The 12,184-nt window shown below is 41.2% G+C and overlaps 1 protein-coding gene across 3 annotated transcripts in view; it reads left to right on the forward strand.

Moving 5' to 3' along the window:
• Nucleotides 1-2,043: 2,043 nt before the first annotated feature.
• Nucleotides 2,044-12,184, forward strand: part of SECISBP2L (SECIS binding protein 2 like) — a 33,795-nt gene continuing 23,654 nt past the window's right edge. For 2 of the 3 annotated variants that reach the window (XM_058156516.1, XM_058156513.1), the window contains exon 1: nucleotides 2,044-2,374. In XM_058156516.1, the coding sequence (XP_058012499.1) occupies nucleotides 2,351-2,374 (24 nt within the window). In that variant the 5' untranslated portion in view covers nucleotides 2,044-2,350. Of the gene's footprint in view, nucleotides 2,375-8,300; nucleotides 8,322-12,184 lie in introns of those variants that run through there. The other variant, XM_058156514.1, reaches the window with a different exon arrangement.

Raw genomic sequence — 12,184 nt, forward strand, 5'->3', positions numbered from 1 at the left:
TTTCTAAACATAAAACTTGATTAATAGGTCCATTTCTGGGGATAAGTTCAATACACATCAACCTATACCAATTCTTATCAAAATAACAAAATGATGTTCTTAAATTGGGTCGATAGACCTATTATGATCTAAACTGTAATATTTAGTGTTGGATCCATGCAATATAGTTACTCTCTTTGAAAGTTGATTGACATTTTATATCAAACAAACCATTGTTTTTGTTCCACAAATTATTATTAACATTATGGCTTAGTGCAATATGTGAACTCAACATTCTATTTCCAATTTAATAATACATATAATGTGGGAAATGGTTGTGACAACAGTAGATGCAGATATGCTTTTAAAATAAATCTATTATTTTGCAGAAATGTATTCTTTCACTTTCAAAGAGAAAACAGAATACTGAGTAGAATTATGACAATTGTGAATCAAATTATTTTTGTAAAACCATATTTAGCTATTTGGATGTTATGATTACATTCCTGGGATTATATTGTGGTCCCAAAAACCCCAACCAAAGAAAAACCCAAGCAACTGTTTGACTGAACATGTGATTTATTTTCATCTTGATAAAATGTGCAAATACAATCCGTTAAGACCAGCCTTCCTACACACATCCTTTATTATACCTCTCCTGTATTACCTCTCTATCTCTTCCTTCATTCTTTTTATTTCCTTCCACGCAACGGATATTTTAGCCCGTTTGGTGTAAGTGGTTAAGGCGTTAGGTTTTAACTAGGAGACCGGGAGTTCTAGTCTTGCCTTAGGCAGAAAGCCAGCTGGGTGACTTTAAGCCAGTGTTCCTCTCCCAGCCTTAGGAGGGAGGCCACAGCAAGCTGCTTTTTAAAAGGTTTGAAGCCACAAAAACTGCAGGGACTAATCCAGGCAATCGCCAGGAGTCAATGCAGACTTGAAGGGAATGAATGAATGAATTTGAAGACGAAACTTCAGTATCTTGAAAGCAAAACTTAATGCATCAATTCTTGAAAAAAGAACTCAAATTTCTGAAGACAAGATTTTTTAAATTTATTAATATAAATAAAAAGAGCAACATGTTCAAAATCCATATAGATTTGTTGGGGGAAATAAATAAATTTCTGAAGACAAAACTTAAATGTCTTGAAAGCAAAAACTTAATGCACAAATTCTTGAAAAGAGAATTTTAATAAAGTTCTGAAGACAAAACTTAAATAAATGCCTCGAAAACAAACTAAATTCTCAAAAGCAAAACTTACCTAGTTTCTCGAAAAAACAAAATTGAATTATTAGACGGATCCCGAAGTGCCGAAGTTGACAAATGAGTCAGAAAATAATTCATTCACTTTATAATTGCGATTATATGATGAATAATGGGATTGTCCTTAAATCCTCCAAAAGGGGAGGCCCTGAACTGACCATCTCCTGGTTTCAAATCCCACCAGACAACAAAGGATTACCCAGTAACAGTAAAAGTAACAGTGACGGTGACGAGAGTTGGAAGGGACCTTGGAGGTCATCTAGTCCAACCCCCCTTGCTCATGCAGGAGACCTGTACTAGGGATTCGAACCGCCGAAATGCCGACTTTTCTAAGCGACAGCTGTCTTAGCCACTGAGCCCCCTTAGCAACCCCTTCTTGGACCCCACGGAGAACCGTCTCTGGGGATCAAGTCACACCCGGGTCTTCTTCACGCGGGGCTGTCCCCGCGCATCCTCCAGGCCGGGCCCCCGCAGAGAAAAGGCCTTCGGGGTGGGGGGTTGTCACGGCCGGGTGCCGGCGCTTCCTGCGAATGAAGAAGCCCCCCCTCCCTGCCCACCACAGGGCCTACCTGAGAGCTGTGCAGGAGACCCCGACCCACCCGAACCTTCCTCCTCCTCCTCCTCACCGCGGGCCTACAAGCTCCCCTCAAGCAGGCTCTCGGCGTTGCTAAGCAACGGCGAGGGGCGGGGACCTCCGCCGCGGGCGAGAGCGGGTATTAAAACGAGCGCTTTCGGCCCGGCGCGACTCCGGCCGGCTTCCGTCCCAGATGATCCTAGCCCCGCCTCCTCCTCCTCCTCCTCCTCCCCCTGCTTCGCTGCTTCTGCTGCCTCGCCTCCATCTCTCGCCGACGCCACTGGCGTAACCCGCTCGGAGAAGAGGGGAGCCGCGTCAGTCGCCGCCGCCGCCGCGCTGGGTGGGAGCGGAAGCCTGTCTGTGAGGAGAAAAGGAGCCATGGGGGACGCGGCCTGCAGTTCTTCCGCCGCCGCCGCTTGTTAAAAAGAGGAGCGCCCTCGCCGCCGCCGCCGCCTCAGAAGGAGAAGCCTCAGAAGAACACCTCCCTCCCTCCCTCCCTCCCTCCTTCCTTCTCTCCTTCCTCGCTTGCTGGAGCCATGGACAAAGCCGTCGGCGGCCAGGTAGGAAGGCCCGCTGAGGAGGGGGGGGGTTGGGGGGTTGCTAGGCAACCGCGAGGAGGGGGGGGAAAGGAGGTCTCCGGGGAAAGTGAGGGAGGGGTGGGTGGGCTCCATTTGGAAGACCGTTGGGGAGTGGGGGGGGGGCGCTGGAGCCACCGACTCCCCCTCCCTCCCTCCCTCCGCCCGCCGTTATCAGGAGCAAAGAAGGAAGGCGCGGCTCCGGACGTAAGTCGAGGCTGCAAACGGGGCGTGCGGGGTGGGGTTTACTCCTCTCTCTCTTTGCGGGGGGAGGGCGGGGGAAAGGAAGGCAGGGGTGGGGAGGGAGGATGGATGGATGGATCTGGGTCAGGGGTCCTTCTTGCCCGAGGAAGCCTGGGGAAGGGAAGGGAGGCCGGGCAGAAGGGCCGGAGGGGAGGTTTCCCCAGCCCTAGTAACAACAACACGGAGAAAGAGTTAAACCGAGTGAGTAGCGCTGGGGGAATTAACGGGCACGTAATGCAAAGGGGGGGGGGTGTGACTTAGTCCGAGGTGGCGGGGGGAGGGGGAGATTTTTAGGCCGGAGAGGAGGAGGAGGAGGAGGAAGAGAGGCTGCTGCTGCTGCTGCTATTGAAGCCTTTCTGGACTTGCATAGGCTGCTCCCGGGTGAGTTTCCTAGGCTGCTCTTGGGCTTTTTTAAAAAATTTTTTGGGAGAGGTTGCTTGAAGCTTTGAAATGGACGCATTTCCAACTTCCTGTCCCGGGGCCTTGGAATGAATTAGGGGTCGTCCTCGACTTACGGCCGCACTGGAGCCCGGCCTTTCTGTTGTTTTCGCCCCGTTTTTACCACCTTTCTTGCCGCTGTTGTTTGAAAGATGCAGTTGACTTCATGAGTATAATTAAGCCCAACGTTTCTGATACTAAGCAAGACAGTGGTTGAGTCAGTTTTGCCCCCATTTTTACAGCCTTTATTGCCCGCAGGTGTTAAGTGAATCACTGCAGTTCAATTGCCCCAAAGGTGCTTTTTTCAAAAGGCAACTGGGCTTCCTTTCTCCTTGAAGATGTTTCGTCCAAGAAACTTCTTCAGTGAGGACAACCTGACCTGGATGGCTGAGAATCCCCATAGACATTTAGTAAGCCAGTTGTTAAGGGAACCTGGATTCCCCCATTGACTTTTGCTTTCCAAAAGGTAGCAAAAAGGAGATTCTCGTGACCTCAGGACACAGCAGTGGTTGGAAGTATGAACCGGTCATAAGTATGAACCGGTTGCTTAGCATCTGAATTTTGATGACACGATCGTGGGAATGTTACAAAGGTGGTAACTCTGAAAAATGGTCCTGAGTCACTTTTTTCCCCCAGGGAAGTAACTTTGGATGATCACTGAAATGAACTGTTGTAAAGTCAAGGGCAACTTGTAGTTGTGCGAACAGGCAGAAGAAGAGCTGGGTTCCGGGTTTCCGGGGTTGGGGTGATAGGAAGAACAGCAACAGAGTTGGAAGAGGAGCCTTGGAGGTCTTCTAGTCCAACCCCCTTCTCAAGTAGGAAACCCCACACCATTTGAGACAGTGATTACCATTTCAGACAAATGGAGTTAAATGTATGGGCGCTGGAGGTAGATTGGGGAAAAAACAAACTCCCTGGGACTGAGCCTCTGGGCTAATGACTTGCTGCAAAGGGATACAAACGCTATCAGCCTTAGTTTAGTTTTCCTAAAAAGCTGGGTTACTCACCATTTCTATTGCTCCAGGAATTGAGCCTTCCTCGCCCCTTCTGAATGGCAAGTTTGAGGGTGGGTAGAGAAGCCCAGATGTGGATTTTTGTCCTGGAATTTCAATTATTGCTTTCCTAACAATTTCCAAAAAATTGTTTGTTGAATTAGCATACATAGAAGCACAAATGTGTGTATTTTTTAAAAAAGATTAGCCTTGTGGAATGGTCTTCAATGTAGGTATGATTTTCAGGAACGTTGGAGAATATCGTCCTCCAAAATGGTTAACTTCTACAGTTTTTTTAAAAAATAATCATTCTAGGGACTGTGTGTGTGTATAATATGAGTATCCTTTAACAGCACTTAGAATTAGTAAAACATACCAAAACAATTGTGTGATTTACTAAACTAAGAGATTAACCTTTTCCTGAATTTTAAATACTTTGCCTCTTGCAGTAACTAAATTTGTTCCTTCCAGCCTTCCTTCAGTTGTAAAATATCCCTGCCTTATGCCATTTTCTCATTTTAAATTGAAGCCAATATTTGAAGTTTTTGTGCATTATAACATAGATCTGCATGTTTCTTTGGGAGTAGGGAACATTTAGGGAAAAGCGGTTAATGGGAAAATGCAGGATTCTGAGACTCAATCCCTAAGGTCTTCAATGAAATGGTTATTGGGTAGATGGTATGTACAAGCATCTCTATAGGCCCACAGGATATCAACTGGAGTCTGAATCCAAATTTGAAGATGAGACATTAGAGAGGCTGTTACACTGAGTAGTTAACACTGGGCTAAATGAACCTTCACAGCCTTGATGTAAGGCAGTTCTTTTATGGTCTCATACATTGTTTATTGTAGTTAACCTTGGTTTAATTAACCCAGCTGGGTTTGCACAATCCTCTGGACCATCAACAAAGCACTGCTCACATGCTAGGATAAAAGGTGGTTGCCTGGTAAATGACTGAGGTCATCCAAGATATCCATATACATGTGAAGCTTCCTGGTTAATGACTGGAGATAATTTTTATAATTGCAGTTGCTTGTAAATAACACACATTCATATCACAAGAGTAAAGTCAAGTGCTTGTGCCTTTTCTGTTGTTGACCTTGTTCTGTAGAACACTCCTGCCTCATTCCAGATACACCACAGGTGTTCACTTAGTCTCCTTTTGTTGGTGGTTAATAGTCTAATAGTTAAGTTTGGTTGGCACCATTCTGTATAGCTTTAATGTTAAATAGTTTGAGGGGTAGTTTGGTTTATTGTTGTTTGTTGTAAGCTGCCCAGAGTCACATTGTTTGACTTAGGAAGATTTGCAAATCTAGTTAACACACTCACTTCTGGTGATTTAATGGGTTTCACTGGCAGTAATACAGGACTGGATTCCTATCTTGATTTTTTTCTTTTGATTTCTGTTTAGCCTACAGCCTTGGGACTTAAAATTAGTCTTCAACACAAGGGCTAACCAGAACTATCCCTATTTAGTTTCCAAGCCCAATCACCTGCTAAGATTGCTTTAGGGTTAATGTTTTGAAGGAGGTATATTCTTGTATTCTTTGTTAAGGTGTTTATTTTGTATTCTATAATGTCTAGGAAATCGTTTACTAGTTCTAATTAAAAGCAGTGTGTGCGCTGCACTCTGGGCAAGTTTGTGAATTAAGAATTTAAAACCCTATAATGACATTCAAAGGCTAATTTCCTCAATTGCTTGGAGTGCTGCATTTATTTGTGTCTTTTTTTCAGGGTTCCCATGTCTGAATGGCAAATTTGGATAGTGGGGGCAAGTTTTTATTTGATTAAATGATGAAAGCCACGTTTGGGGTGGGGGAAAATGCTTTGAAATGCATGGTGTGCTGTTACTGGTCAGTGTAGATCATGTCCTTTATTCTTGTGCTGCTTGTGATTACAGCAGTCTCATCCCCAGACAGCAGAATCCAACCCTCTGAAGCATATTTTGAAGTTAGAGATAGGGAAGAGGAATTGTTCCGCTACTATTCAACTGAGAAAATTTGTCTGATTAATAGGGCAAACTAATTGATCTAGGTTACTCAGCATGTTGGTTTATGTAGTAGTTAACATAAGGAACATAGTTAAAAGCAGTGGTGAAATCCAATTTTTTTTTACTACCGGTTCTGTGGGCGAGGTAGGGGAAGGATACTGCAAAATATCCATTCCTACCCCACTCCAGGGAAAGGATACTGCAAAATCTTCATCCCCACCCCACTCTGGGGCCAGAACCTGCTGGATTTCACCCCTGGTTAAAAGCATGCAAATATAATCAAGTTTGGGTTTCTTATCTGTAATTGTCACCTTGAAATTTAAAACAATGGTGGTAGTAAATGAAAAACACCAGAGTTCAAAGTGACCAATAAACTATTAAATCTAACATCCTCAAACAAAATTGGTTTGGTTCAAATGTCTTGGCCTAATTTTGTTTTGTGAATTGATAAGTGGCCAGTATTTACAATCCTTTTGATTTACCTGGAAGCAAATTTTGTTGAAAGAAAATTAGCATTGAGGTCAGTTTGCACATGATTACTTCTGAGTGACAGCCTCAACATAATATTTAAAAAACCCAACAAAAATGCTTCCTGTTAACAGATTAATGTAATGTGTAAAATCTTTTTTGAATAAAGAAGGAAAAAAACTTCAAAGATTAGCTCTCTCCTTATTGGCTGCATGTTGAAAAATAAGTTCTCAATTTTTGGCAAGCAATTTGATCTAATCACAGTGGTCTCTTGACTTTAATGAAACTTATAATTGCCTATAATTACAATGACATTGAGTTTTTTCCTTTCTCTCTCTGACTGCTGGGGGACTTGGAACAAAAATTACGTAACTTAAGGGGGAAGGAAGCTACCTTTTTATTTTACAGTTTTTCCTTTTTGTATCTGTGGTTAAATTCTGTGACATGTTGAAGTATAAATGGCAGACTTACAATTATGGGAGTAGACTGCTATTTTTATTGCCTCTTTATTTAAAAGAGGATATACAATTTATGATGATTAAATATACTAAATACAGAGAGTACCAATTCGGTGGAGACTAAAAGCCAGGACACCATGACTTGAATTCCTCTCTTAAGGCAGAAGCCAGTTGGGTGAGTTTGGGCCAGTCGCTTTCTCTCAGTCCTAAACTGGAAAGTCAAAAACAACAACAACACCCCACAAGGGTCAGTCAGAATATAGATTGCACTCATAACCTTCAAAAAAGAGGCTTTGCTCCTACAACGGATTGCTTAGGCTAATAAGATTTATTGAAAAACTGACACCAAGTACCCATATATTATCCACAATGCGGTCTTTAGTGTCCAGGAATAGAATTACTACTATTGCAAAATGTAACATGTGCCCTAAATTGTCCCTTGTTTTGAAACACCCTGTTTCATGTGAGAACAAATTGCAGGAGATGGTGGTTTCAAAGCATATTTACCTAGGATACAATTTCCACTTCTTGTTATCTCTTCTTGAAGTCCTTTGGGCAACACATTCTACTATAATATATTTTAATAAGTATCGTTTTATGAAACTGGTCAGATACAAATCAAGAGTTGCAGAAAACAGGTTCTTGTTCTGGTGCAGCTGCAATCTGATTTCTAACGCTTTCTTGAAAACAAGCTATAGTGCCGAGGGTTGAAAAGGAGACCGAGTCTTTATAGACTATAACTTTGCACAAATACCGAATTTTCAGTACTGCATAACGCAGGGCTGAAATGCAATCCTTGACCCCGAATTTCTTGTAGTGCCAGATCCCCAGGATAGGATTGGCATCCTTAAAATTGCTTCAGTTTTATTTTATAAAATAAAAGTAATAATGAGAAAATGTGAAGCAATTGAATAATGATAGATTGCAATCTAACATAGATGTGTATTGCTATTAGAAATACACAAGTTGATTGTAATAATTATGTTTAATCTGATCAATTTCATTTGTATTGGAATGTATGGGGCCCAGGCACCCCAATGTTCACTCATTGATTTGACATTTTTATAAAAAATAAAAAATAAATAAAAATTGCTTCTTGTGCACGTGGTTCTCTAGTTATGACCATAATTGAAGTCAGAATTACGGTGGTAAGCCATGACAGTTAAGTGGGTCATCATGTGACACGCCTGACTTTACTGTCGTCTTTGTGGTGATTGTGAACACAGTAGCCGTTAAATGAATCTGTTTTCTTCAACAGGCATTTTTTTAGGGATATAAGTGCAGAAAAAAATGCTGAAAATTGCAGTCCTCTGACCATAGAATACTTCGAGTGGCCATGAATGTGAGCTGGTTACCAAACATCTAAAATGCAATTATGTGACTGTTTTTGTGTGTGTGTGCATCCATTGGAACTCTGGAACTGGGTGGCCAATAGTTCTGGGGAAGGTCTGTTGTAACTTCAAATAGTTGCTAAGCAAGGAATAAATTACCGGTAAATTGTTTAGGTTGCATCCTGGTTTAACTCATTAGGACATCATTTGAGTTACCTGTAAACACCCTTTTCGCTCACATCATCATATATTTTAGAACAGTGTTTCTCAACCTTGACCCCTTGAAGATGGGTGGACTTCAACCAGTGGGTTCCACTTATTTTGGAGCTGTGAGTGTGTGTGCGATCTCTCTTCGCTCGCGCGTGGCGCTTCTGTGCATGCGCAGAGCATCCGTGATGACATCTGGGTGGGTGGACAGAGCCTCCCATTGCTGCCACTACCGGTTCCCCTGAGCCGGTAGAAACCCACCACTGATTTCAACTCCCAGAATTTCCCAGGCAGCTGGCTTGGGAATTCTCGGAGTTGAAGTCCATCCATCTTCAAAGGGTCAAGGTTGGAAAACACTGCTCTAGAAACCTCTTTACATCTATGACATTAGTTTTATTTATTCCATTATCCCTCTGATTGGCAAAAAAAGTTTATTCAAGAGAGATGTTGAAAGGTTTCAACATCTCTCTTGAATAGGGACAACATAATGTATATTGTTTGCTCTTGTTTCGTAAAATGAACTCTCTCCCCCCCCACCCCCGGAAATGTACCCTTCAAACTTTGCTTAAAAGCATTTGTTCTCAACCTGCCATTTGTTAAGGCAGAATCTCATACAAGATGACAACGCTGCCTTTGCGAACGTCAAATTAGCTTGCATATTTGCCATATCTTAATATTACATTGCGTAGAGTTTTCTAACTATAGCCACAGCTGCTTTTGTGTTTTCGAAGCTCCTCTGAAAATAACTAGAGAGTATGACATCTTGTGGAGTTGTTCCTAGAAGGCTCCCTGTTTTAAAAAAAACCCTTGATATTTTACAAATTCTCGAGAAAGATCAAACGTCGCACAGATCCTTTCCTTTCCAGCCGGGGCAACTGCAGCTTCATTTTCGGTTCAAAACATAACTTGTGTGCATCTGCCTTATGTTTTTGAACACTGGGCCCCTTCAGCTTTTGCGGTTCTGGCCGAGGCACAGCATGGCTTCTGTTTTATTGGGTGAGGATAAATACCCATTACTGGTTTTTTTTGTGCTTTGTAGTGTACTAACTTTACCAGTCTGTTCCTGCTAGTGTCATCCTCTGTCGCTGCAGCTGCTAAAGACTACAGTGCCTTTTACATAGAAAACAAAGAGGCCTTTATGCACAATACGTTGCCGATATAAACAGTTTTACATTTATTGAAGTAAAATGAAGGCCAGGCCAGTCTTGAAACCCTGCAATTAGAAAGGAAGTATTCTGCACGAACAATAGAGTGGATAATATTTTATTTCCTTTATTTTAATCGGGGTCCATCACAGTGGTGGGTTTCTACCGGGTCATCCCAGTTCGGGCGAACCCGTAGTGGCAGCAGCGGGAGACTCCACCCACCCGCCTGGACATCATCACGGACGCTCTGTGCATATCCAGCAGTCCTTGTCTTAACATCCATTCACTTAGCGGCCGTTTGAAATAACAGTACTGAAATAACTATCACAGCCATCCTCACAGTCATGTGATCAAAACTTGGGTGTTTTGACAGCCAGCATGTATTTAAGAAGATTGCAGCATCCCGGGGTCATGTGATCACCGTGTTTTTTTTTAAAAACTTTCCTGGTCACCTTCTAACAGGCAGAGTCAGCGAAGGAAGCCAGGTTCTCTTATCAACCATCTGATTCATTTAACAACAGCAGCAATTTGCTGAATCATGCCCCCCCAAAAAAGGTCATAAAATCGAGTGCGACTTGCTTAACGATGACGTTGCGGAAATTCGGAAGTCCCAATTGTGGTTGTAAATTTAGGACTACCTGTGTACTTTATTTTCCCCATTTCTCTGCTGCCCATTTCCCTCAAAAATGGGGAACTGTATTTATAGAAAAATCTGTCTCTGAAGAAACATGAAAGGCAGAGAAATTACTATTGTATTATAAGCCACTTAGTATGTAGATGTTGAAATAAAAACGAAAGGTAACTTAACCCAAATAAAAATGTTTCAGGCTTGTAGTCACATGTTAGGATAAAATTTAGATTTATGGGTGTTAGTTGAATCCTCCCCTCTTATCTGATTGTTTTCAGTTTTAGATTAGCTACAGTTTACAAATACTGAGTATTGTTTGGTAATACGTACACAATGGTTGTACTTGATGGTTTTAATTTTGGCTACAGTGTTCCCTTTTTGTTTCCTAATCCCGGCAATTATGCTCTACAAGTGACAAAGGTTAACGATTGCTTTAGTTCTACTTTTTAATTCAAGCCCTTTTGAAATTTGAATTGGCAATTAAATTACAAAACATTATTATAGAAATTTATCTTCCAGTCATTAATTACTTCTAAAAACTCAACAGTAAAACTTGAAACTCCATTATTTTTGTTTTTCATTGATGCGTTTAACAGATTTGTATAGCAATTATTTTATATAGTTTATGAATAAAAGACAGAGAATTGGCTAGAATGTATGTTTCATGCAGGAAATAGTTTTCCATTCTGCATTGAATGTATTTGGGTTCATCATGTAAATGTTTAAATCTCATCAGTGTTTTTATATTTTCAGTGAGACTGAATTTAGGTGTGCTGGGCATGTCATCCTAAGCAACATAGTTATCATCTTCCTGGTTACTAGTCTAGTACTTTAAAATGTGTATGTTTTCTGCTGAAGTAGATTCTAAAATTATATATCAAGTTAGTAGATCAATAACAATATTTTTCAGTATTAGACATATCCTGAAATGAAATAGTAATAGCAATCACACTTAGATGTATATACTGCTTTACAGCCCTCTCTAAGGAATTTACAGATTCGGCATATTGTCCCCAACAATCTGGGTCCTCATTTTACCAACCTCAGAAGGATGGAAGGCTGAGTTAATCTTGAGCCGGTCAGAATTGAACTCGGGCTGTGGGCAGAGTTAGCCTGTAATACTACATTCTAACTACTGCACCACCATGGCTCCTAAATGCTAACCAAATGGATTTATGTTATCCAGATTTAGTTTGGGAACAACCATAATTAGAGGCAGCAACTGGGATAAAATGTTTAAGCTCTTCACGAATGGTATTATTGTGGCATAAGGCTAGATGGAAAGTATTTTTACATTAATAATTACGATTATTGTAAGATAGCTTATAATACTATGATAGTTTTAAGAAAATTATGCTTCTATGGATAATGTTTAATTAATTATAAATGATTATAGTTAATAATGAAAATCTCCAACGTTAATAATTATTTTTTCTGTAATATGAAAATAAATTGTCCCTGGTTGGCTTAATGAACATAATGATTAGGTTTGCAGAATACCCTGAAATGCAATCTAGCTGACCAAATATTAATCTTAAGAGTGCTGTGTGAACTCACTATGTGTGGTTAGTTGATGATGCAATCTGTTAACCATGGGTAAGCATGTAGAATTGAACAGAAGGAAATATAATTTGAATGGTTTTCTAGCTAAAAATCTTTGGTCTTAAACTTCGGCATGTAACTTGCCATTCTTTTGATGAGAAAGGAGCAGATTTGCTGGGCAATCTGATTTGCTGAATGTCTCAGTAAACCAAACAATACTTATTTACAATGTACAAAATTCACTTCTGACCAATTACAGGTCCATTTCTTACAGAGATTTTTAGGACCCATAAAATGCTGCTCTGAATTCCATCCTATGGAAGTGACTTATGACCATTTTTCACACGACGGT

Source organism: Ahaetulla prasina, chromosome 13 (genome assembly GCF_028640845.1).
Source record: "Ahaetulla prasina isolate Xishuangbanna chromosome 13, ASM2864084v1, whole genome shotgun sequence".
Taxonomy (NCBI): domain Eukaryota; kingdom Metazoa; phylum Chordata; class Lepidosauria; order Squamata; family Colubridae; genus Ahaetulla; species Ahaetulla prasina.